The 27,871-nt window shown below is 41.2% G+C and overlaps 1 protein-coding gene across 3 annotated transcripts; it reads right to left on the bottom strand.

The window, feature by feature from the left end:
* Positions 1–4,652: 4,652 nt before the first annotated feature.
* On the bottom strand, positions 4,653–27,871 carry SCAF1 (SR-related CTD associated factor 1). Of its 3 annotated transcripts, none has more exons than XM_072110347.1 (11): positions 27,684–27,871; positions 23,360–23,552; positions 22,935–22,989; positions 21,714–21,817; positions 21,314–21,450; positions 20,951–21,075; positions 17,017–20,565; positions 14,244–14,326; positions 12,617–12,892; positions 11,258–11,386; positions 4,653–5,319 (listed from the first exon to the last, which is right to left on the bottom strand). In XM_072110347.1, the coding sequence occupies exons 2-11, from the start codon at positions 23,528–23,530 to the stop codon at positions 5,128–5,130; spliced, it is 4,821 nt and encodes a 1,606-aa protein (XP_071966448.1). In that variant the 5' UTR covers positions 23,531–23,552; positions 27,684–27,871; the 3' UTR covers positions 4,653–5,127. The 3 variants fall into 3 exon arrangements, with proteins under 3 accessions (XP_071966448.1, XP_071966447.1, XP_071966449.1); XM_072110346.1 differs by having other exon boundaries at positions 27,557–27,870; XM_072110348.1 differs by lacking the exon at positions 27,684–27,871 and adding an exon at positions 24,622–24,685.

The following is a 27,871-nucleotide window of genomic DNA, read 5'->3' on the forward strand; positions in this document are numbered from 1 at the left end:
CCTCGTGGGCACGTCGCACAACAGTCGGTGAGCGGGCAGTTGGAGGCGGCGCTGCGCTGCCCTGAGAGTGGCAGCATCTGTGCTGGACTTCCTGAAATGCGCACAGATGCGGCGCACCTTCGTGAGCAAATCAGACAGATTGGGGTATGTCTTGAGGAAACGCTGAACTATCAGATTTAACACATGGGCCGAGGTTCAGCGGTGCCAGCCACAGATCAGTCTGCGCCGTGATGCCCTGTAATAGTTCTTGGGCGGTGTGCCTTTTATCGCCTAGGCTCAGCAGTTTGAGCACCGCCTGCTGTCGCTTAGCGACGGCACTGCTGCTGTGCCTAGAGCTACCGACTGATGGCGCCATGCCCATGGATGGTAGTTCGGAGGAGGAGGTGGAGGAGGGGTGGGAGGAGGAGGAGGCATAGTAGGCCTGAAACACCTGGACCGAGGTAGGCCCCGCAATCCTCGGCGTCGGCAGTATATGACCAGCCGCAGGGTCAGACTCGGTCCCAGCCTCCACCAAGTTAACCCAATGTGCCGTCAGCGATATATAGTGGCCCTGCCCGGCAGCACTCGTCCACGTGTCCGTGTTCAGGTGGACCTTGTCAGAAACGGCGTTGGTCAGGGCACGGATGATGTTGTCTGACACGTGCTGGTGCAGGGCTGGGACGGCACATCGGGAAAAGTAGTGGCGGCTGGGGACCGAATACCGAGGGGCGGCCGCCGCCATGAGGTTGCGAAAGGCCTCGGTCTCTACTAGCCTATAGGGCAGCATCTCCAGGCTAAGCAATCTGGAGATGTGGACATTAAGGGCTTGGGCGTGCGGGTGTGTTGCACTATATTTGCGTTTCCGCTCCAGCGTCTGGGGTATGGAGAGCTGAATGCTGGTGGATGCTGTGGAGGATCCTGGAGGCGACGATGGGGTTTTTGTGGCAGGGTCCTGGGCAGGGGGCTGACTATCAGCTGACACAGGGGAAGGAGCAGTGGTGTGTACGGCCGGAGGTGAACGGGCTTGTTGCCACTGAGTGGGGTGTTTAGCATTCATATGCCTGCGCATACTGGTGGTAGTTAAGCTATTAGTGGTGGAACCCCTGCTGATCCTGGTTTGGCAAATGTTGCACACCACAGTCCGTTGGTCATCCGGTGTTTCCTTAAAGAACCTCCAGACTTCTGAAAATCTAGCCCTCGCTGCGGGAGCCCTCGCCACGGGAGCTTCACTAGTTGACACATTTGGCGCTGATGCACCAGGTCTAGCCCTGCCTCTCCGTCTGGCCCCACCACTGCCTCTTCCAACCTGTTCTGGTCGAGGACTCTCCTCCGTCTCAGAAGCACTGTGTTCACCCGGCCTATCAACCCAGCTTGGGTCTGTCACCTCATCATCCTCCGATCCCTCAGTCTGCTCCCCCCTCGGACTTCCTGCCCTGACAACAACTTCCCCACTGTCTGACAACCGTGTCTCCTCATCGTCGGACACCTCTTTACACACTTCTTCCACTACGTCAACAAGGTCATCATCACCCACAGACTGCGACTGGTGGAAAACCTGGGCATCGGAAAATTGCTCAGCAGCAACCGGACAAGTGGTTTGTGACTGTGTGAAGGGTCCAGAAAACAGTTCCTCAGAGTATGCCGGTTCAAATGCCAAATTTTCCTGGGAGGGGGCAGACTGGGGGGGAGGAGGCTGAGGTGCAGGAGCTGGAGGAGTGCCGATTTCGGTGACATGGGTGGACTGCGTGGAAGACTGACTGGTGGACAAATTGCTCGAAGCATTGTCGGCAATCCACGACATCACCTGTTCGCACTGTTCTGGCCTCAACAGTGCTCTACCACGAGTTCCAGTAACTTCAGACATGAACCTAGGGAGTGTAGCTCTGCGGCGTTCCCCTGCTCCCTCATAAGCAGGTCTCACCCCGCCCAGGACCACGGCCTCTGACCCCTGCAGTAGTTGGACGCCCACGTCCCCGCCCTCGTCCTCTACCCCTACCCCTAGCCCTCGGGTTAAACATTTTGAAAATGAGAGTTATAACTTTAATTTTTTTTTAACTTTTTTTTGTGTTTGTTTTTTTTTGTTTTTTAGTTTTTAAAACCAAACGATGCTATCCTATTGCTATGGCTATTTTCTAGCCAAGTATGAAAGCACACTGCTATGCCAGATGAGATGACGCTGAGTTATTAAAAAAATAAACGTAAAATAAAAAAGGAAATGGCAGACTGTGCCTAATTGAAATCCAACCCCTAATAAATTTTCCCACTTCGGTCTTTGCGATGGATATGTGCGTCACTAAGCGCAAAACACAGCGGTCGCAACTCTCACTACAAATTGCTCACAATTTGCTAGTAGATGCACTGCAGCAAGGACAGCCACCAGCAGATCAACCAGAAATCAAATATATATAACGCGACTGTAGGCGTAAGTAAGCCGTTTGGATTCTCCTATGGCTATTTTCTAGCCAAGTATGAAAGCACACTGCTATGCCAGATGAGATGACGCTGAGTTATTAAAAAAATAAACGTAAAATAAAAAAGGAAATGGCAGACTGTGCCTAATTGAAATCCAACCCCTAATAAATTTTCCCACTTCGGTCTTTGCGATGGATATGTGCGTCACTAAGCGCAAAACACAGCGGTCGCAACTCTCACTACAAATTGCTCACAATTTGCTAGTAGATGCACTGCAGCAAGGACAGCCACCAGCAGATCAACCAGAAATCAAATATATATAACGCGACTGTAGGCGTAAGTAAGCCGTTTGGATTCTCCTATGGCTATTTTCTAGCCAAGTATGAAAGCACACTGCTATGCCAGATGAGATGACGCTGAGTTATTAAAAAAATAAACGTAAAATAAAAAAGGAAATGGCAGACTGTGCCTAATTGAAATCCAACCCCTAATAAATTTTCCCACTTCGGTCTTTGCGATGGATATGTGCGTCACTAAGCGCAAAACACAGCGGTCGCAACTCTCACTACAAATTGCTCACAATTTGCTAGTAGATGCACTGCAGCAAGGACAGCCACCAGCAGATCAACCAGAAATCAAATATATATAACGCTACTGTAGGCGTAAGTAAGCCGTTTGGATTCTCCTATGGCTATTTTCTAGCCAAGTATGAAAGCACACTGATGAGATGACGCTGAGTTATGAAAAAATAAACGTAAAATAAAAAGTAAATGGCAGACTGTGCCTAATTGAAATCAAACCCCTAATAAATTTTCCCACTTTGGTGTTTGAGGTGGATATGTGTGTCACTAAGAGCTAAACACAACGGTAGCAAGTCCCCCTGCTAATTCCTCACAATATGGTACTAGCTGCACTACTAGTGCCAGCAAGCCCAGCCACAAGCAAACAAAAAAAAAAAAGTATAACGTTATTGTAGCCCTAAGAAGGGCTGTTGGGTTCTTGTTGAATCACTCCTGCCTAACACTATTCTAATAGAACACCCTAACGCTTTCCCTGACCAGCAGCAGCTCTCTCCCTAGCGGCATCCAGACACAGAATGATCCGAGCAGCGCGGGCAGCGGCTAGTCTATCCCAGGGTCACCTGATCTGGCCAGCCAACCACTGCTATCGACGTGTAAGGGTACCACGTCATGCTGGGTGGAGTGCAGAGTCTCCTGGCTTGTGATTGGCTCTGTTTCTGGCCGCCAAAAAGCAAAACGGCGGGAGCTGCCATTTTCTCGAGCGGGCGAAGTATTCGTCCGAGCAACGAGCAGTTTCGAGTACGCTAATGCTCGAACGAGCATCAAGCTCGGACGAGTATGTTCGCTCATCTCTAGTGCCTACACAGCTACATACTGTAGATATGGAGTTAGAGCAGCAGTTCTCTTATTTCTGGTAGAGAAAAAAATTTGCGAATTGCTTAATAAAAACTAGAAATATTTATTTCATATCATTAAAAAAACCATCACATTAACACTCAGTAAAAAATGGTCCCAATTTTTTGAGGGATGGACCAAACCGTTGCAAGAGGGTGCTAAGTAATATATTTCCTTAATGGCTCTTATTCCATGACTCTACATAAGTTTTCTTGGAAAATTCCATCTCATTATGCAGAAAGTCATAAAGAAACATATATTGCCGATATAGACATCACATTGTACATAAAGTCATAACAGAATATGTATTACCAATATAAGAGGGGACAGCAGCAGCTGATTGCAGAGGTAGTGATTCTTACATCGGCAATACATATTCTGTTATGACTTTATGTACAATGTTATATCTATATCGGCAATATGTTTCTTTAAGACCTTATGCATAATGAGATGGAAGAAAACTTAAAAATATGTTGATTCATGGAATAAGAGCCATTATGGAAATTTATTATTTAGCACCCTCTTGCAACAGTTTGGTCCATCGCTAAAAAAATTGGGACAATTTTTAATGTGTTGTTTTTTAATGATATGAAATAAATATTTCTAATTTTATTATTATTCCTTATATTTTGGTGAAGTGTGATATGATGAGGACTAACAGTGAGTCTATAGAAGTAGGACGAAATTAACATTGGAAAAAAAATTAGAAACAAGGCTATCACCTCTAAACCAACCTTTTAACTAGTATGATACATTGTAAACTGCCTTGTCATACGTGCACTCCCTGTAATGAAGTATAAGACAAAGGAAAACATACAGACTATATTAAGAAACTGGTAGGCAGGCTTACAGGATGGCAATTTTAATACAGCTACCAGGAAAACGTTTATAACAAGAAATTGCTACCTTGGGAGATGAAACCGTAGACATGTGTAAAATCATGCAAGCTAAAATAATAATAATTATGGTGGGGGTAGGAGGGGATAACAGTGTTAGGAAATAAAATCCAATAGAGAATATGGATAATAAAGCTGCAAATCTGTGAAGCAAAAATATATTTACAAGAGACGACTATTTAAAACAAGACCGCACAGCAATCAGGTAGCCTGTGCAGGACTATCTAGAAGTTCCCAGGTCCGTGACCACAGTACAAGCAGAGCGAGGGGACTTGTCAGGAGTCACATAGATTAATTCTAAAGATAGGTATCTCTAAAGTTCGACAAATATTTGCATAAAAGTTTTTCTTCTTCTTTTCACAAACTTCTTTTTTAATGGAAATTGACATTATTTAAAACAAGTAAATTCCAATAGTCTTTTGGGCTTAAATTAATGGTAAAGGGGGTAAGGCTTTATCCAAGCTCCCATGTTCCTTTCCACTACGGTAACTGCTGCTGTTTTCATCATCATCCATTTTCTTGCCGTGTTTCCGAAAGTACTTGTATCGCTGGACATAGGCTTTCACCAGGTTATTGACTTTAACAGGGTTAATTTCTCCACTCTTGCTATGGCAGATCTGTAAGAAGCAAGATATGAAAAATGACTGCTATACTCCTATACATATATTTTTTACACACAAACACAAAGTAGATCTACTACACTGTTTTCTACTGTTTCTTTTTTATGAAGAACAAAAAAAATTGTCATTTGTGACATTATAAGCATTAGCAGGTTATTACAAACTGAAATCAAACAGTTTTCAAGTAAAAAATGTATTCTATGTGATGTAACATTTGCACATAGGACCCCTTGTTTGAAAGAAGCTTCTGAACTCTCGTCCATTGAATTTGTCAGTTTTTGCTTCAATTGTTTTGCATGAGGACAGAATACCCACCCAGAGCTGTTGCTTAGATGGGAACTGCCTCCCACCATCATAGACACTCCTTTTGATGATGCTCCAGAGGTTCTCAATGAGGTTGAGGTCAGGGGAGCCACACCACAAGTTTGTCCCCTTTTATGCCCATAACAGCATGAGATGGATGAGATGTGTTATTTGCAGCATGAAAATGATCTTGCTGCGGAATGCACAGTTCTTCTTCTAGAACCTCCTTGGCGCTGTAGGCGTGTTTGTATGGGGTGTCCATCAACCAGCCATCCTCCACTCCATCCATCTGGACCATCGAGTGTTGCATGGCACTCATCGGTGAACAAAACAGTTTTGAAGTCACTCTTCAGGTATTGTTTGGTCCACTAGAGCAGTTTCTGCTTGTGTGCAGTGGATAGAGGAGGTCGACAGAATGGCTTATGCACAGCTGCAAACCTCTGAAAGACCCTGCATCTTGTTGTTTGGGGGACGTTGGAGGCACCAGCAGCTTCAAAAACTTGTCTGCTGCTCTTTAAACTGATTTACTCGCCTGTTGGAAAGAGCCCTCAATTTTCCCTCATCAGCGCTCACACACGTGTGCTGTGAATCAGCTATATACTTCTTGATTGTGCGTTGATCACGATGAAGGCTCTTGGCAATGTTGGTTGTAGTCATGCCTTGACCTAAACACTACTATACATCCTCATTCTTTCCCATTTTGGCTAAAAATGTAGGCTGCTTAATAATGTGGGACAGACGCCTTTAATTGGACACACCTGCCAAACTAATTAGTACAGGTGTCTGCAATTGCCTTCAGTGATATAAAGAGCTCTGACTCAAGGTGATGCTACATGACATTTTGAACCTGTTTTGAATCCGTTTTTAAGCAAAAAGCATGCATTTTGCTTACAAACGGGCCAAAAACAGTTTCAAAATTGGTTCAAAACGCCATGTGTAGCATCACCCTTACATCTCCATCAATGATTTTAACTAACAAACAAAAAATATCTTACCGTATCACTCCTAAACACTTTTTGCATAATAATAATTTGGGACAGTGTATAAATACATAAATTAAAATTAATCTTTATTTTTAAATTGCAGGTCATAAATCTGGCTTCACGTTAACTTATAAGATAAGTTAGTCAAAGCTGACATTGGTTCGAGTACAAAACTTACTAGGCAGATGATTCTAATAACACAAAAAAGGCACTTTCTCTTGCCTTCTTGCTACATGTCATTCTGATTTTATTATCTATTTCTACTTAAAGGGGTATTGCCATTTTGGAATACTGTTCAATGGAAGTAAACATGGAAGATTTCTATAGAATGACAGCAAGCAGAGACCTAGAAAACCGTGAGGAGTTGATATAAAAATTACATTTAAAAAATGTATCATATTTCATCATGCAAAAAACATTAGAGAATACCCCTTTAAATATCCCTGCAGTTTAGCCTATGTAGGCGAGACAACACGGCCTGTCAAGGAAAGAATTTCTAAACACAAGTCAACAATTAGGTTCAAGAATACTTTGCTCCCTGTACCAGCACATTTCCTAGAGAAAAAGCATTCCATTAACAAGGGACACATAGGCGCAGCGGGGACCAAATATCTATTTTAATTAAATGAGAATCCTATTGGATTACAGACTCTACATCCCAAAGGATTAAACAGACTGTAAAATATAAGGTTTCTGCTAAGAATCCATAACAAAAAAATAACTACAACTATAATTGTTTTATCATGTGATATTGACAAACGGTTTCTATCTTCACAGAGACATTGAACTACTTTTGATAATTGATGATATTGTATTTTAATACTTATATAGATATACATCATATATGCAGTACAGTATACAGCCAACAATAGGAGGTATATATGACTACGCATACCCACTTTTGTCACATGAACTAGCTCATCCTATATGTACCACATATACTCAAGTATAAGCCAACCCAAGTATAAGCCAAGGCTTTTTTACCACCAAAAACTGGGAAAACCTATTGACTTGAGAATACGCAGAGGGTGGGAAATGCATTGGTCCCAGCCTCCCGGCCCCTGTGGCTGTAAACCAAAATGTACTTACTCGCCATCCAGAGGTCCCCGCGGCTCCCCTTCTCTCTGCTGTAACAGCCGGCAGAGGTTCGGCCATGAGCTCTGCTGGCTGTCGCACACTATGACGTAATCAGTGGCGACACTCCCGCGTCATAGTGTGCGCCGGCCGGCTGTTACAGCAGAAAGAGGATCCACGAGGACCGAAGCATCAGGGAGCGCAGGAAGGCGAGTATGTACGTACATTTTTTTATAGACTCGTATATAAGCCGAAGTGGGGATTTATAGCACATTTTTTGTGCTAAAAAAACTTGACTTATACACGAGTATATACGGTATGAATTTATATATTGTATTTTTTTGTTTTGTACACAAGTATTCTCTACTTTTCATTGATTGATGTATGACATACACCACGTTCCAAATTATTATGCAAGTGATAGTCATCTCCGATTTTCCTAAATAGTCGATGCAAATGACAGTCAGTAAAAGTTATCAAATTTTATTGAACAAAACCTCCCAATGATAACAGTATATTCTCCAAATAAAAAAAAACAAAAAATGCACAGTTCCAAATTATTTTGCACAGCAGAGTTTCAAAACATTTTATAGTTTGTAAAGAATTGATAATGGTCATTTGTTAAAGTTGCAGCATTAGGAGCAGCACTTATTTAATATTCACCAAATATTTAAATCCAAAGCATTCTTCACAATTCTTGCATCCATTGAACTTGTGAGTTTCAGAGTTTGTGCTTGAATTTCTTTGCATGATTTCAGAATAGCCTCCCAGAGCTGCTTTGATGCAAACTGCCTCAAACTCTCTTAGATCTTCAGCTTGATGATAGGGTTAGGGCTAGTGGGCCCAGACATATATGAAGACTAATTTTCTAACAGTCTTGTGTACTGATGAGTACAACCCTGGATGGTTGGTGAATGGCCACCATGTCCCTACAAGGTTGCAAAATCAGCAAGGAGGTGGAGGCGGAGTCATGTTTTGGGCCAGAATCATAGGGAAGGAGCTAGTAAGTTGTGAAAATGGCCTTGGAAAAGTATATAGAGTTTCCGACTGACCACTTTCTTCCATGGCACAAAAAAAAAAAGAATTGTTCCTTCCGGAGCAGAATCACCTCCATGCAAGACAATGCACCATCTAATGCTGCAAATATACCTCTGTGTCATTGGCTGCTGGCGTAAAAGGGGAGAATCTCATGGTGTAGCCACCATCTTCCCCTGACCTCAACCCTGTAGATAACCTTCGAAGTATAATCAAGCAAAAGATCTAAGAGGGTGGGAGGCAGTTCATCAAAGTAGCAGTCTTTGGGAGGCTATTTTGACATCATGCAAAGAAATTCAAGAAGAAAATCTCAAAAAAAAAAAAAAAACTCACAAGTTCAATGGAGGCAAGAATTGAGAAGGTGATATCAAAGAAGGGTTCATATGTTACCATGTAACTTGGCCTGTTAGGTCAGTCACCGAAATCAAAAAGCCATTTCAAATCAAAAACCTCCTAATGTTGCAAATTCAACAAATGACCATTTTCAGTTCTTTACAATCTTTAACCCCTTCCCGCCGCAGCCTTTTTTTGTTTTTGCTTTTTCACTCCCAACCTTCAAAAATCTATAACTTTTTTATTTTTCCATGTACAAAGCCGTGTTATGGCTTAATTTCTGCGTAACAAATTACACTTCAAAATGGTTGTATTTAATATTCCATGCCGTGTACTGGAAAGCAGGAAAAAAAAAATTACAAATGCAGCGAAATTGGTAAAAAACGCATTTGTGCCGTATTCTTGTGGGCTTGGATTTTACTGATTTCACTGTGCGTCCCAAATGACATGTCTACTTTATTCTTTGGGTCGGTACGATTCCGGGGATACCAAATTTGTATAGGTTTTATAATGTTTCATACATTTACAAAAATTAAAACCTGTACAAAACAATATTTTTGGATTTTGCCACCTTCTGGGGCTAATAACTTTTTTATTCTTTGGTATACAGAGCTTTGTGAGGTGTCGATTTTTGCAGCTTTTGACGACGTTTACAATGCTATTTTTAGGACTGTACGACCTTTTGATCACTTTTTATAGATTTTTTTTTTTCAATGGCATTTTTGACGTGAAAAACCGTTATAAAATTTTGATAGATCAGGAATTTTCAGATGCGTCGATACCCAATGTGTTTATGATTTTTACTGTTTATTTATTGTTATATCAGTTCTAGGGAAACGGGGGTGATTTGAGGTTTTATTTTATTATAATTTTTAACTTTTTTTAAATTTTTACTATTTTTCAGACTCCCTAGGGTACTTTAACCCTAGGTTGTCTGTAGGATCCCATCATATACTGCCATACTACAGTATGGCAGTATATGGGGTTTTACCTCCTCATTTATTACAATGTGCTGATAGCACATTGTAATGAATGGGTTAACACAAAGCAGCCTCGGGTCTTTGGAAGACCCGAGGCTGTCATAGCGACGGGGACCGACGCCCATGCACCGCCATCTTTTTGCAGCTGCTGGCAGCGATCAGCGGGTGTTTACCAGTAAGCCTTTGCTGCAATATGAGCCCTCTCCATGCACTCGCACTCGGCGTGTATCCATCAATCAGTCCTGGTCGGGCCGCCATCTTTGATTCCTGTGGGAGGCCGTGCTTGCCGAGTGTTTCTGCTCTAAGCCAGCAGCCCCACCCACTGCAGTGCCTGCATGGAGCTCACAGACACATAAACAGATTCAATCCCTGCCAGCACATCGTGAGGAGAGAGAAGCTGCAAACTCCAAAGAGATAAGTGATCCATGGGAACAGGAAGACAGGCACATATCTGTGAGAACAGAGATGTAGCAGAGCGGACAGTATTAAGGTCTGTCAGCCTATATCTGTCATGCCTCTGTGTAATAGGCATCTCATTTTCTCTGATCTGTCTCATCTCTGTCAGAAGCCAGATGGAAGTGTATATATACCTGTACCCTGATAATGTAACCACATTGTCACCCCACAGAACTAGAGAGTCCCCATCCACACCCTAGGATTTTGCACTAAGCAGCCTAGGGAGTGATAGGAGCTAAAACAGCCAAAAAACCGAGTAAAAGTGTAAGTGGTTAAAATTATCTTTATTGTGTTAACATCACTAGGAGATTGAAATGTGAGCATTTTATTTGATGGGAAAAAACATTTGACAAAAAACTAATTAAAAAAATATATTTATAAAAAAAAAAATGCCAGATCAAAATATTATAAAAAAAGGTCCAGCTAGGATACCTCATTGTGCAATGGCTCCATTTGCTGAATTATAAAAGCCACCAAAGTATGACAGCATGAGAGAAAGCCACCTCAGCAATTAAAACACTAAGATGCTGTGGTTGCTATTGACAATGGGATCTTAGATGTTAAAACAGTAAGGAATAGCATTATTATTGAGATGGATAGCAGTGCATGCTGCCACTGTAGAGTATGGCAGCATACATATACACCTTATTTTACGTAATACCACATCCCATGTAATTGAGATTAGTTCAGTTAAAGACTACCAGCATGTCTTGAAATAATAAGATTAAGTGTTTGCACTAAGTAAAGGATAAATTGGGCAGATAACCTCACCTTATGTACAGCCTTCCTCAATATATCCTTGTAATCTTCTTTTGTGATCTCTTTTCTCTGATAATACGGCTTAATGGCCAGTTTCACCTCTTCAACGGCTCTCTCCTGAGTGTGCAGTTTCTTCAAGTACTGATTAAAAGAAAAAATAGAATAAAAATTATAAAGGGCTCTCATATTTTGACGAAAATAGTTTTCTATGATGCAAATATTTAGGGGCTGCCACAATGGCCTCCAAACAATGCTTCATTCATCATGTAGCCCCTGAGAAGAGCAGGGAAATGACACGGGTAGCTGACAGGAAGTGTATGACAATTTTCTTCCATGTTGCTTGGGCAGATTTTGATTCTGACTGCAGTAAGGGCGAGTCCAATGGATTCTTTTCAAAAATCAAAAGCTTGACTAACATATTGACCATCGATTAGAATTCCTGGACAACCACTTTCAGAAGTCAATTAAAGATGTGAGGGGTGCTACTTAAAGAGTAACTGTAAAGGTTTTTATTTCACAAATCAATAGCCCTCAGATTAACTCAATGCATAGTGAGGTACAAGATCTCCATGTTCCTCATCAGTCCCTCCATCCCTGTATGTGATTCTACAGAACTTTATCTGACCGTCTCTGCTCTTCTAGCAGCTCACTTCCTCCATCTTGACATCAGCAGTATCAGCTCTGTCCAGATAAGCTATTAACCCTTAGTGCTCAGACAGCACAGGCAGAGACTTCATGTATTAATGATTTCTACCACTTATTACATGTTCCCTGCTCCTACATGTGATGGAAGCTACCAGGCTGGTCACCATATACATCCTGTATGTGCAGTGTTCACTGGATTTGCTTGTGGGAAACTAAATTGATTCAATGCTAAACTATTTTGAGAACACAAGGCATCATGGGATCAGTGGGTAACCTAACTGGCCTCAGCTTGAGGGCAATGACAGACAGATCTTAGTCTCCATACAATATAACCCAAATTAGATACGTAGGGTGTTTGTAGGGTCTTAGTCTCCGCCCACTTCACCTCTAGTGAGAAAGATTTTTGTCAAACACTTTCAGAACAGAAAATGCCATAACTTTAAAAAGAAAAGGACTAGCAGCACAACATAGGCATCTTTGTGTTTTCAAATGGGGAATCATATATAATTTGGTAAAATCCACTATAGCTTTACAGTTACGCTTTAAATAAATGGAAACAAAAGCTGTAGTTGGCTACAAACTAGAATTGATATCCTATCTAAAGGCCAACACCTTAGAAAGAATGATTCCTAGTGTGAGTGACAGACGCACATTTTTCAAATACCAACATAGAATATGTTGTTGCCATATAAACGATTATTATGGAGTGCGTTATCCATTTAGTACCTTGTCAGTGTCTCCTCTGCCTTCAGAACTTGTGCTGCCTTCCCGTTTTCCCAGATCGGCGATAGCTGTAGTGTTGAAAAATGAGCTGGATGTCGTGCCAGACATTGCCTGTGAGTTTAGGCCTGTAATTCCAGTGGGGGTAGGAGGACTAGAGCTACTACTTAGGGGTAGACCACCAAGAAGATATGGAGGAGCCGAATGACCCATAGATGACATGACAGGAGGAGGTGGAGGCTGGCTAACCAATGAGGTAGAAGGCTTGCTTTGACTGAGGATCTAGAGAGACAGAAAATACAGAACAGTGTAAGTCATATAAGAGCTCCTTCTTTTATAGAGACACAATATCTCCAGTCTTGAAGAGGGGGGGCATTAAAAAAAAAAAAAAAATCAATATGTTTAAGTACAACTTTAAAGAGAACCCGTCATGCAAAATAACCCCCCTAAACTAAATATATTTTCATAAACTGCCATTAGAGAGCATTGCCTCTATCCCTTTATTGTCCCTCTACATGCCTGTAAACCTAAGCAATGAGGTCTTAAAGCTGTATGCAAATGACCTGTGAAATGTCCAATGAAGCATTAGCATATTCAATCTGTCCACTCTATTCATGAGTGGGAGGCACAGCCACACCCCCAGTGCATGACTGACAGCCTCTATAATGATGTGAGGCTGTATAATGATGTGCTTCCTGGTGCTGGTGGCCACGCCCCCTGCAGCCTGTGTGTGCATGTGTGTGTGTGTTTAGGAGAGATACAGCAGCTCCAGGCAGCCATGTTACAGCAGAACATGTCAGATTCATGTGTAGCTGATGTCTGTGTCTCTCACCTGCATATTAGGAGGATGCAGCATGTCAGCAGATACAGCACACACTAGCCATGCTTTACTATACATTACACACAGACATGAGCCGGGGGAGGAGAGGGGAGGAGGAACAGGAGTGACATCACTGCCTCTGACCATGTGACCAGCCTCATTTAAATAATAAAGAAATGATGATTTTACAATGATTAATGTATGAAATGACTAGATAAAGGCTGGGATGGGATTCTTGTGAGCTGCTCCAACAGGTAGTAGTGACAGAACAAGTGACACAGACCTGATGACAGGTGTCCTTTAAAGGAAACCTACCACTTGGGATAGGTCTTATAAGCTGGACATGCCGTGCACCAGCTCAGGGTGAGCTGGTGCCAGCGCTTATCTCCGTTATGTTTTTAAATAGTTTTAAAGTTTTTTAACAGTTTATTAATGTTTATACCCTTACTGGCTTTCCCGCACCGGGGTCCGCGCTCGGCGCACCATGCGCGCGACCGTGCGTGCATCTGAATAGGAAGTGGTAGCGCGCATGGTGCGCCGAGCGCGGACCCCGGTACCCCGATAAAAATTGCCGCTGAATCTGGCATGGTTCTAGGTACTAAAGATAAGGACATCTTAAGTGACTCTCCCCTTCTAGCCTCTAAACTCCATATGTATAAGGGAATTTCATATTTTCAGCCCAAGTCAAAAATAAAACTTCCCTGAATATTTATGTCTAGGAACAGAACAATTAAAGAATATTTGCATGTAAGAACAAAGTCCCATCCTTTAGACGTCCACATGCAGCTTCCCTGGTATTTCCTTTATGGTTACCTGATTGGTAGCTTGGATTAGCTCCTGTGCCTTGGCACGGCTTGCCATGTTAGCTTCTTCCATCTTAAAGAGCAAAGCAGTCACTAAGAATCAAATGCAATAAAAAATGTTAAATATTTCATACACAGGCACCCCATTGCTTATTTAAAATGTTAGGCCTCCATTACTTAATCTGTAATTTATGGTATTTGGAGGGCAAATTACAGCTTATTGTAAGGTAGAGCTGAAATCATAAATGCAGTATTCACTCCTTTCTAAATTATTGTCCACACAAAACTTACTCTTGAATGGATAGACACCTGGCACTACACAGATAGAAGCTCAGCTATACTGTTAGGGGTGTTTTTAATTGTATGTTCTAGAAGCTTGCTGATGGTTTTATATGGCAATACTGAATATTTTAATCCTTAAAGGGGTATTCCTATCTGGGCAAAAATTTAATTTATTTGCCATATGTAAACACTTCTTCAATTGGATGTTTAAAAAAAAAAAATGTTCCTGCGTGAAGATAATTTCTAATAACTGCAGCCATGTTGTCCTTTAGAAACGAGATTGCTTCCTCAGATACGACCACCACACATTTTGGCAGCAATGGCCAGATATGCACTATTAAGCCCTGCCTGACCTCCTGGCTTCAGCAATCATTATGACAGGACGGCTGTGGTGTTATGCAGTAAATCCTGTACATTTCATATACAAAAACCTTTTTGTTTCTTTGTGCGATACGTCCAGCAGAGGTGGCCGTATCAGAGGACATAGTCTTGTTTATAAGAGACCATATCACTACATTAATGAGAAATTATCTTCACACAGGTACATTTTTTTAATGACATCTAATTGAAGAAATTTTTAATAGGCAGATTAATGAATCTGGATGTGAATGCCCAGACAAGAATACTCCTTTAACCCATTTCTTTTTTTGGACATTTTGAATGCTTGATACAAGACAAGGAGGAAGATCATTCCCAGGTCCTCTCCGGGGATAATTAGGATGTTGCTGCTTTCCAAACACAACTTGGCTGTTTCAGCACCAAACAACTGTGGTGGAGCTCAGCAAAAAGTAGTAAGTGTATTCAAATAACAAGTTGGAAGCAAAATATAATTGTTACTCTGTTTAGTCAGTATTTCCAGTAGGAGGGCGCAAGGAGCACAGTGTTCATGGAAGCCTGGTCCTGCCAGCCGACGGTGACATCTGCGGATCAGCAGGCTGTGCCAGGCTGGCATGAACCCAGGGGAAGGTGGTATATTTTAGCATGCAAATAAGACAAATTAAAACCAGTGTCATTCAGTAGTTATTTAAAGGACATCTACCACCAGGATGAAGGATTGTAAACCAAGTACACTGACATGCTGGTGTTTGCCCCACTGGCAGAATCTGCTTCTCTTTATCTTTTTAAGCTTATTTTTAAGAAAAGAAAGCTTTAACCCCTTCACGCTCCGTGACGGATATATCCGCCACGGAGCTGTGAAGGTTGTATGAAGAAGGCTCACGGGCTGAGCCTTCTTCATACAGTGATGGGCTTTGCTGCATATCGCAGCAAAGACCCATCGCTATCACCCGCGGTCGGTGCTTGCACCGACCGCGGGTGTTAACCTCTTCTTTGCCGCCGGCATCTTACCTCCGATCGCCGCTCCCCCGAACGTCATCGGGGGGCGGCGATCGGTTGCCATGGTAGCCTCGGGTCTTCGTTTGACCCGAGGATACATGGCTTCTGCACATGCATTACAATGAGCCTGTGGCTCATTGTAATGTATAGTGTGCAGAAATGCCATATACTGCGATACAGTAGTATTGCAGTATATGGCAGGAGCGATCAGACCATCTAGGGTTAATGTACCCTAGAGGGTCTAAGAAACAGTGGAAAAAAAGAGAAAAAAAAAAGTTTAAAAAATGTAAAAAAATAATAAAATATTAAAAGTTCAAATCACCCCCCTTTCCCTAGAACTGATATAAAATATAATAAATAGTAAAAATCACAGACACATTAGGTATCGCCGCGTCCCAAAATGCCCGATCTATCAAAATATAAAAACGGTTACGGGCGGCGGTGACCTCCGGAACGGCAAATGGCGCCCAAATGTCCAAAATGCGACTTTTACACCTTTTTAGATGACATAAAAAATGTAATAAAAATGATCCAAATGTCGCACAGTCCTCAAAATGGTAGCAATGAGAACGTCGGCTCATTTCGCAAAAAATGACCCCTCACACATCTCCGTGCACCAAAGTATGAAAAAGTTATTAGCGTCAGAAGATGGCAAAAAAATTTTTTTCTTTTTTGTACACATTCGTTTAATTTTTGAGTGAAAGTCGTAAAAACTGAGCCCACAAGAACATGACGCACATGCAGTTTTTTTCAATTTTTCCACATTTGGAATTTTTTTGCGGCTTCCCACTACATGGCATGGAATAATAAATAACATCATGGGAAAGTAAAATTTGTTACGCACAAAATAAGCCCTCACACAGGTCTGTACACGGAAAAATGAAAAAGTTATGGATTTTTGAAGATGGAGAGCGAGAAATCAGCGAAAATACCCTGCGTCCTTAAGGGGTTAAAAGTCATTTGCATAATTTTTAAGAGCTTTTTTTGAAAAAATGTGACATGAGAAGCAAAAAGAAGAGCAGATCCTGACAGAAGAGGCACACTCCAGTATGTCTGTGTGCTTGGTTTACAATCCTTCATCCTGGTAGATGTCCTTCAAATGTTCCCAAATGAAAACATTATACACAATACTGATGGATGGGTAGTGAACAGAAAAGAATACCTACATGCCAAAACCCCGCTTGTGGCGCAATCCACTCCTGACTGAAGGTTCCATGACATTGGCGCAGGAGGTGGAGGAGGAGGTGGAGGTGGACGGGGAGCTTCTTCTTTAGGTTCTGAAATACTATCAACCTCCAAGTCTGTACTTCTCTCTGGGTCTGGAGGTAGTTCCTCCGGCATGAATGACACATCTGGAGTCTTGCAGCTGCTGTCTACAGTTTGTGAATCAGGAGTGAGTTCCTGCTCATTGGCTGGCTTTGGTGGACTGGGTGGCTTCACTTTAATCTCAGTTTTCTCTATATCTGACCAGATAGGTTCGTCTTTGGCTTCAATTGGGCTTAGAATCTCCTGACTGCAGCTATCTGCCTTAGACTTCTTCAGTGAGGCCTTGGTTTTCAGCTTCTTTTTCTTCTTCTCCAGAGTTCCCTTGGTTTTAACAATAGCTCCTCCAGCTCCTGCAGTTTTTACCTTCTTAACACCAGTCTTCGTTTTTAAGCCTTTTAGTTTTTTAGGCCTTAAGAGTGGTTCTTTTATATCTTCAGTTTCAGGTTTAGGTCGACTACTCTTCATATCTGCCATCTTATCTTCTGATTTAAGGAATGGAGAACGGCTCTCTCTATCCCGACTAAACTTAACCCCAATCGAACCTGCTTCTTTCACAGACGTTGTACTACTTACACCTTCACGGATTAAAACAGCCACTTTAGACTGAAGTTTCACCTTCCTGGTTGAACTTCCTTTGCTGTCTTTATGACCGGTCTTAATTTTCTTTGGAGTTTTATCCTTCTCTGCACGAACCTTTTCTCTGTCTAATTTCATAGGTTCTGGCTCTGGTTCAGGTGTATCTTTGAATCGCTTTTTATATCTTTCACGGCTGTCATCCGCATAGGATCTATCCCGCTTCCTATCCCGCTCTTTTGAGATTTTCTGCCTGCCATCTCGATCTTCCTCTACACGCTTGGTCTCAAATTCCATGGGATGTCTCCTCTTGCCAGATTCAGATTTCCCTGAGTGTCTGTCAAAAGGCCGATTACACTTACCATCCCTGTCGTCAAGAGTTTCTCGGTCAGAATAGGTTTCAAAGCTTAGTCCTTCAGAATCATAGAGAACTTCTCTTTTTCCAGACAGCTCTGGTGTGTGAAGCAACTCCACCCTGTCTAATTTCTCTTCTGGATTGACTGTAATGGTTCGCTTAATAGTAAAAAGATCAGCGTTATTGAGATCCTGAATGGAAGGTGGCACTACTGATCGGCTATCTCGCCGTCTCCTTTCTAATAGTGGAGGATTTTCAATCTTGGGTTCATCTAACAAATGCCTTGATCTTGGTTTATCTTTATCCTTCCTCTCATTGGAGAGGCGAGAAGAACGTCTCTCCCCATCTCTTTCCCTGGATTTTGAACGTGATCTTTTCTTCTTTTTCTTTGCCTCTGACCGATGTTTCTCTTTGTGTTTATCTTTTCGAGATCGGTCAGTACTACCAGAACGGGACCAGCGCTGTCTTTTCTCTTTTGATTTAGATCTACGACTTTTCCTCCTTTCAGCCGACGTACGGGAGGACCCTACTGCAGACAAGCTAGTGCTTATAGATGGTGACCAGGATCGTGATCGCCTTCTATCTCTAGAGCGAGATCGGGAAACCTTATTGTCCTTATTGTAAGAGCGTGACCTAGAACGCTTACGGTCCTTATTGTCTTTTCCCAGTTTTTTTGTACTAGACCAAGAACCAGATATTCTTGGTTCTTTGGACCTTTTTCGTTCTCTTGATCGCTTCCTCTCTCGTTTGTTTTTTTTACGGCTATGAGAGCTGGAAGGAGAGCGAGACTTTGACTGTTTATTAGGTCTTGTAGGAGTAATAGATTTTTTACGATACCTCTCTCTACGCTGATTTGTTATCTTTCTTCTTAGATCCAGCCCTTTCCATCGGTTATCCATTGGATTGTCACCAAAATCAATTTGCAAGGCCCCCTCCTCATCAGAATCTGCATGTAGAGACAGAAAGTCATCACCTTCAACCATTCTAAGTGGTCTTTCCATGACACGACAGCGGCTGCGGAATAAAGGCATTGGGCTAAAACAATCTTCATCTGGCTGGACAATTTCTCCTTCCTCGATTTCAGAATCATATTTTCTATCAGAGTCGTCATCATCTCGATCCCTCCTTTCAGAGGAATGTCTCCGTTTGTGCCGCGATCTGGACTCGCTTCCAAGTTTGGCAATTTTTTCTAACCGCAAGTAGGATTTCATGTCTGGCTTTGCCAAAGATTCTAGTGATACCTTAATTTCAATTTTAGATTTAGATTCTGCTTCAGATGTAAATTCTGTTTTACGGTTAAATTCCTTGCCAGCATCTACAGTAAATACTCTTCTTATTGGTTCCACTGAAGAATCTGATGGACTGGCTTCATTTAATGTTGAATCGGCAGCTGGTGACTCATTTACAGTTTTTACCTCAGATACTTTTGAAGAAGTTTCTTGTACCTCTACATCATCGCCTGTGTCCAAGTCTATGCTGGAGCTAGGACTGTAAGGTTCAAAGTCCATTTTTGAAACATTTTTGGAAGCAGTCTCTGAAGAATCTTTAAAAAGTCTATGCTCTATTTTATTACTGTCAACTTCTTTACCACTCTCATTCTCAGCAATTGTCTGAAATGTATCACATTCAACAGATTTTGAACCATCCTTGTTTTTCTCCATGCCAGGATATTCTTGGCTCAAGCTATTTTCATCATAGATACCAGCCAAGGCTTCAGATATTCGGCCTTCAGGATGGGATTCACTAGCAATTTCATCATCATCATCATCCTCATATGGTGAAGGGCTCCGTTCAGAGGAACTTGGATTTGAGCCGGTAGGGTCAAAGGGATCATATTTTTGATCCTCCTGCTCCTCCATTTCCTTTTCTGGGGAATCCTCATAAATATAATCTCCATTTACATTCTCTTCGTCTGTTGGGTGAAAAGGGTCATAAATATCTAGGTCCTGCGACTGTGTGCCACTGCCGCCCGCAGAGTGCGCTGGATTCTGTGAAGAGGACGATGAATAGGAGGAACTTGTATCTGTTTTTTCCAAAGAACCAACAGGCTGTGAATGTTGGTTGTTTGTAGTAGAGCCTTCTCCACCAAGTGGTCTTTGTTGTCCACCTGATACCCCAGTCCCATTTCCTAGAGCCAGTCCTAAAGACACTAACACATCAGACTGTTTTTTTATAAACTGAGGACTGCTATGAATCAGACTAGTCCTGTTTGAGCCAAGTTTATTCTGTGTCCTAGAATTGGAAATGGTATCCAAAGGACCTTGGTCACGCCACAGAAGTCCTGGTCTTTGCTGCTTTAAAGTCCTTTCCAAATTTTTGCTGTGAACATCCTTTGAGTTCTGTATTACATCACATTGTGAATGAATGCTAGTTCTGTGTAATATCCTGGGTATACATGGTTCAATATTTTGAGGGCATTTAAGGTGTTTTAGCAATTGCCCAGTTCTGGAGGGCCTGGATGCTGACTCTGTGATTGCTGATTGTCCTTCATTGAGTTGCAGCCCTGAGGTACTTAGGTACACTGCAAAAAAACAGGAAAAGCAGAATGTAAAATCCTAAAACACATTTACATGTAAACAATGAGAACAAAAATACACACAAGTTATTGAAACACAATCTAGTAATAGCTGTTACAAATAATATCAAATCAGCAGGCGACTAGAAATGCTTTCAGGTAGGCAGACAGCACATGATCATGCACTGGCCAGATTTTATGGACCTACTTCACCACAGATAATGGGACTCATGGTGATATATACGATGCAATGCGTCCCTTCGTCCCTGAAAAACATTGGCACCGAACTGTAATCATGATTACAATTCGGTTCCTTTTTTTTTTTTGCAGAGAAGAAGTTACTCATTCATATGCCACCAGCCTTAAACTTGTCTCTGCAAACATCAAATACCTGATTTCTGGTATCTCCAGTCTCTATCCCTCCTTAAGACTCCTGACCGTGTGCCTGAATAAGCTTCAACATCTCCAAGTCTTATCTCTGCCACCAATTCAACATCATTAATTTCCTCACTGGAACTTGGTTATTAAGAAAACAAAAACAAAAAAAAAAACACATTATTTATGTATATAATTATATATTGGAAAAATATAACAAATACTTTAACTCTAGACACCCATCTGCTAAAATCCTAATACACATCAACAGATAATTTTCCCCTGTGATAACCCCAGCAATCTGACAGTTATCCCAAACACACACAATTTATGTGACAACCCCTTTAAGGCAATGCTCAACCGGAGCATGGATACTCACTACAAATTTTCATATTCTAGGTTTGCATCTATAGAAGACTGGAGAGGAAACCCTGTTGTGATTGTACTGCAAGTCTTTTCAACATATTCCAATGCACTAGCCATAATTAGCAACAAATCTGTGGTAGGTTCAGGAATCTGGGGGGGTAAAAAGAGTCAATACATAAGTGTCCATGCCTTTTTCTATATGCCAAGATTTACATCCAAGACTGATATCTGGTACAATTCTAAATATCTAGTATAATTCTAGATATTCAGCTACAAGTGTAAGAACAATAGATCACCAAGAGACATACAATATGTATTTATTATAAATGGCTGAATATGCTAACCTAAAGACACATAGTTTATCCAAACAGATGGAACTGTATAAAAAGTGTTAGCAATGGCCTAATACATACAATATCCTCATTCTCTGAGCAAAGACCATTTCTATCTTTTGGCTCCACTGGTCTCTTCAATGGTTTCTTTTTACATGTCTTTTTAGACTTTGAGTGTTTTCGGTCTACAAAATAAAAGAAAGTCAATTATTCAAAAATAAGTAACTTTATAAGATGCTTGTGATTGTTGGCAACAATGACAACTATCGATCATTCGAAACACTGGCCTGTGGCTTCTTTCTTGTAATGCAGTGTGTGTAACAAGGGATCATTTATCCAACTGCTCGGAAAAAAAAAATCCCCATCCATGCATTTATAGAAGAAAGCAGTATTTTATTCTCCGAAAACCCCCTTTGGCGCCATATGGCTACATATGTCCTATTTGTACATGCCCCGTGGAGAAAGGATGTTTATAATCCTCATGACTGTGGCAACCTTCAAACAGCTATTTCTCCAGAACACTGGTACCCAGAAACACATTTCTGGTGTCATTAAACATTTTGATTTTTATATACAGTTTTCTATTTACGAGTTGTCCAATCGTAATTTAAGAGTGGAAATCTCCAGTTCTAAGAAGCATCCATACACAATCCTTTATACTTTATATTCTCATGTTTAACAGGACACCAGAATTGTGTTTCCACGTGCGAGGATTCAGGAGATATAGGGGTTTAAAGTGCCCCCCTCCAGCCCGTCAGCTGAAGGCAGAAACAAATTATATTACAGTTTGCATAAGTAAATGCACCCTCTGCATTTGTAACTGAACCTGGGAAAGGTATGATGGAATGATGCAGTACATATTTATAATATATTTTGGTAAAAGTTTATTCAACTTTACTACTTATTAAAACAAAACTTTCAAAGAAATTACAAAAGAGCATATTTTTCCCCATTTGTAGCAATTTAGTGGCTGATTTTTTAAAGAAAAAAACTGCAATTAATAAAATGATCCTATCAAGTTAAAGTCTCACATGTCACGAAAAAAAAAACTAAGTAAAAATTATTATATGTAAAGCATTTCCAAAGATATTGACATTGAAAGAAGCGCGTAACAGAGTTGCTAAACTTGACCTGGACATTTAGGCACCAATGAACGTCAGTCATGAAGGGATTAATAGGGAGAGCTTAATTAGAGAATAATAGTCCAACGGGGGGGAAAGGTAGTTGAGACACTACTAAATACCTCAACTGATGGGCTGCTCCCAATGAAAGGTTTATGGCCGCCTGTTAATTCAACTTTACCTGTAACCTTATGGAGCGTCTTCTTGCCTTCAATGACAACTTGCTGCAAAGCTTTCTACAATGAAATCAAAAGAAAATCATTTGAAGAGATGGCAGGGGACATTGTGCTCTGTTTAGGAACATTAAATTACTTTGTGTGATAACACCGTTTCAAGGTAACAACCTCTGTTCATGTGTCCTATTTGGGCATATAGATTCTTATTATTTCCCATTATTTCTGGAACAACCACATATTATGACATGCACCACACAGTGCCCTGTAGTGGCCGCCACAATGGGTTCAGCTTGTGGAGTAATGGTTGTAAATGTAACATGTCAAAGAACATCTGGTAAGGCAGCCATGTTGAGATAAAAAAAAACACCACAAATAGATGCATGTTTTATGCTTCCTGACAAATGCATGCGACTTGCTGAGGGGGGATTACCAAAATGATGTGTCCGGGGCAAAGTGTTTCAGGAGAATCATGTTGGGTGACATTGGTGGAGAGCTCATCCTGTTCATCTTCTGAAGCCGGTTCTGCTGTCAGTGTTGATTCTTCTGTTACTTCTTCAGCATTTTCCTTGGTTGCTTTCTGTTTCTGTCGTTCTTCTGCCATTACTGCAGACTCCAGTGACACACTTAGGAGATTAAAAAAAAAAAAGATAATTTAGACACAGTAAATGATAAACCACCTGTCCATTGCAATTAGAGTATGAAAAGATTTGAGAAGATACAGTGTAACAGCTCTGGCAGTTAGATGATCAGTCTAAACCAAGGAAGTCATTTTTCTTTATTTCAGAAATGAATGGAGCAGGTGATAATAGTAGACCTGGTTATATACTTCAATAAGTAAATCAGCTTCTCTGGCTTTTTTTTGTTCTTTCTCACGTAGTGAGCAGTGTATCTGAAAGCATAAGCGTTGATAGGTCCATCCACTTCATACAGATGAATAATGATTAAATGGGTATTACAATTAGAGCAAATCAAATATATTATTTCAACAGTTATACAATTTTTCCGTATCAATTCCACATGATTTTCTGGATCTCTGCTTGCTGTCCCTGCTATAGAAAGCTTCTACATTTACTTCCAGTGGATAGAAATCTGTCCATGGTCATGTGATGTCACACAGGTGCATCCCTCGTTAGTATCAGAGAGAGTAATCAGAGCTGTGGGTTATAATAAGCCATGCACTTGTGTGACCATGGTCAATGCAAGTAAACATAGAAGCTTTCTATAAAATGACAGCAGACAGAAAAGAAGAAAAACAGTGAGAATGGATCCAGAAAGTATATTGAAAAATTATATTATTTTTATAACTATTTCTACAGAAAATATTTCCCTTTATGATTCAGCTTTATGGGGTGATTAAACTATTCAGTGTCTGTAAAGTGTCAAGTTATTAGACACTTTATCAAGTTCTGTTATATCTAAACCGTTGGAAAACAGGACAGAAAGCGGATATATTCCTTTAATAAATTTTAGCATTATCATCTGCAATATAGATTTTACAAAATTTTGTTGAACATTTAGTAACGCTTCAAACTGAACCAGAATAAGCAAAATGATCTTGTGTGCTTCACAACCCTTTTATCGTACTAGCTATAAAAGTGCATAAAAAAAGGGTTTATAAATGTGACAAGATTTCTATGGTGCAAATAATATTTATGTCTTTGTGCAGATTCACACTGTGCGCCGGCTACACACCAAAATTAATTCTGTTTGTAAACAAACGGAGGCCCAGCAGCAACGTACAGCACCGCAGGTGAATAGAAGCACTGTAAGAGGTAAATATATGATGTTAATTGTTTTAATAGCAACCAAATATTTTTTTTTAAACAAATACAACCCCTTTTATTTTCCGCTTTATAGGAGCTCAATATAAAAGAAGGAAACACCAATACAGGTATAGTGATCGAGTGCCTTAGCTACAACCAAAACCCACTTATATGTTGCTAAGTGCCAACATGACAATTTTAGCAGTAACTTATTGATCCCTGCTGTATCACAGGTTTCAATCGTATTGGCGTCCTGAGTTCACCAATACAACAGCAGGAGCTTCAACGATAATCCATCTCTATCAAGACCTTTTCACTCCTCCTGTAGTTCTGGCAGCCAAGGACTTTAAAATGGCGCTGAGCATAGCACATCCTTCCTGAAAGAAGCCTGAAGTCCTGTTTTGGTGAAGGCCTGTGAGTGCCACCTCAGGCACCTGTGCCATAGGTTTGCCGCTGCTGCTATATATTGTTTTTGCTGTTTTTATGGCAAGTCACAAAAGAAGTGGTAAAACTTGAAGGGGTGCTCCCATCTGGGCATTCACATTTAATTTAATTCATTTGCCATATGTAAACATTTCTTCAATTGGATGTTATTTAAAAAAAAAACGAGATAGCTTCCACAGTTACGACCAGCTCACATTTAGTGCTATTGAGTCCTGCCTGACCACCTGGGTTCAGCAATCATTACCAAAGGACCGCTACGGGACTTGCAGTAACTATGGCATAGGTGGCCGTATCCAAGAACAGTTTTGTTTCTAAGGGACCATATGACTACATTTATGAGATATTATATTCACACAGGAACATTTTTTTAATAACATCTAATTGAAGTAATGTTTATATATGGCAGATTAATGAAATTGAATATGAATGCCCAGATGAGAATACCCCTTTAAGTGCTGAATTCTTCTTTAGGTACCAGCCCACTACAGTGTTGGATTTGCAAATGGGTTCTTATTACTCGAATGGGACAATGCTGCATTTTTGTCCCAGTGCAATTAAAGCGGTCTTGTGCTACCAATGCCGCAATTTCGAGCGCATTGAAAACACATGCATCTTAAAAATGCAATGGTTGATGTGTGAATTGCATGCAGCTGTGTCTTTTGGAATTTGTAAAAATGCAGGGATCTTCTCCCCATGTAAACACATGCGTTTTCAAAAAAGCAACTGCTTTGAAAAACACACCTCAAAAAAAGCAGACGAGAAAACGCCAAGTTAAGACACTTTATCCAAAATCCAATGGAAAAGCCCAATATGCAAATATGATGCGTTTTTCAAGGATGCAAAAAAACACCACGTGTCACTGGCCTAAGCAGGATACTTGGCGTATACAGGTTGGGATGTGGCAGCCGCGTCCACCAGGATACAACAGAGCAGGAAGATGACATTACTACAACAGTTCAAGCTGCATCTTCAGGTCTTCCATTGCCATGGACAAACTATAACATTTATTTGTGCAAATGGGAATACCCCTTTAGAGCAAAACAAAAGATGCAGGCTGCAGGATTATTACCAATAAGTCTACCAGAACATACTAAATACAGGTCTGACCTTCATTTTCAGATTCATCTGAATTGTAAACTACCACAATGCCACATTTTCTTTCAAATTAATTGTAAAGCACTTCAGCCTAAAATATATGGGTGGCATGAATGGGCATAATCCTACATATATTAGCAGTTAGTTAGTTTGGGTTGGTGAATCGAGGTGATGGATTTGCTTTTTAGAAATACTAAGGACAGTGTCAGCACATGATCAAACACCAGAATCATTTATGATTGGGGTAAACATAAAAAAAAAGTCACAGAAAAGCAAACAACAAAACACTCTAGGGGTAGCCAAAAACATGCAATGTATATCTGCAAAAGCCTGCACTTTCAGCAGGAAGCAACCAACCAGCTAATACACGTCTTATAATAGCCAAACCCTTATAAAGAAAATATGTAGCTTTTAGATGTGGCTCTCTTATTTGGGAAGACATACATGCCATACTGAGCATACACATACATATGTATCATGACAATCAAACATAACACAACCATTTTAACACCTTTGGGTTGCAGTAATTCATGTAACAAACTTTCCACCTATACACCACAAAGAGAAAATACCATATGAATGCTCAGTTTGGAAACTAGATACATGTGATGCATAGATGTGGCTGAGGGAAGCAGAAAGTCTTCATTGCAGCATCCTGAATCTAGCTCCCAGTCCCATGATGCTCCTGCATTAAAGGAGATGTATCTGGATGCCTATGGGCAAAAGAATTATACTAAGTGCAGAGCCACGGGAAAGGGGGAAACCAATTCTTATGCAACATCATTCACAGTGAATACACTGAGGCTTTATATTTGCTGGAACCGCATTTAAGGCTAAACCTGGAAGAAGTTACATAGACCATGCATTTTGGACTAGTGACAAGGCTAGTAGAGAGCAAAGCACAGAACTGTTCACCCGGAGAGTCCAGTGTGCATGAAGAGATGTCATAAGCAAGACAACCGCTGAAGTCTAAGCTCTACCCAGCACAGATTTCCGGAATTAACAGCTCTGAAGTAAAAATGAGACGCCACTGGAAACCTGACAACATTCTCTGCAGAGAATTGAAAGGATCTTTAGAAGATATGAAAGTCAATCTGTCTGGTCATGCAGGTTATTAACAGAATGTGGACACACAGCTTTCCTTCAACTCATGCAACACCTCCAAAAACGTAAGAGACATCAGTGACATACCATTTCTACTTTAGATTAAAGTATTCATGCCATGGCTGCATTCATGCCATCCAGCAGCCCGGCAGGAAGACCCCTCCCAGCCCCCGGCCTGCTCCCAGCACTCATCTCTAGCCTATAGACAGTCAGGGACTTACACGGGCGCCTGCCGCTTACAATCCGCCTGTGCTGTGACGGCCCGCACTGACGAGGAACGAGTATGGTGGATTTCACAGCTTTACAACAAAGGGAGCTTCCCCATCCCTGCAGCGGCCGCCATCTTACCCCGCTGCTTCAGCGGGTCCTAACAGCTGCACGGCATGCTGGGCGTTGTAGTTCTATGGCACTGACGGTCACTGCGTAGGTCGGAGAGCCACACTGAGTCACATACTACAAATACCAGTGCGCACCACGGTCTACGTAATATGTCTGCTCAAAACCTGACGAAATGCACGCCGGGAAGTGTAGTTTTG

Source organism: Engystomops pustulosus, chromosome 6 (genome assembly GCF_040894005.1).
Source record: "Engystomops pustulosus chromosome 6, aEngPut4.maternal, whole genome shotgun sequence".
Lineage (NCBI taxonomy): Eukaryota > Metazoa > Chordata > Amphibia > Anura > Leptodactylidae > Engystomops > Engystomops pustulosus.

Bases quoted from the DNA above. Each gene is read 5' to 3' on its own strand.
- SCAF1 (XM_072110347.1), bottom strand. From the start codon at position 23,530: ATGGCAGAAGAACGACAGAAACAGAAAGCAACCAAGGAAAATGCTGAA. The intron at 21,818-22,934 runs GTAAAGTTGAAT...TTTATTTTGTAG, and splicing joins GACGCTCCATAAGGTTACAG to ACCGAAAACACTCAAAGTCT. The intron at 5,320-11,257 runs GTGAGGTTATCT...TGCTTCTTACAG, and splicing joins TGAGGAAGGCTGTACATAAG to ATCTGCCATAGCAAGAGTGG.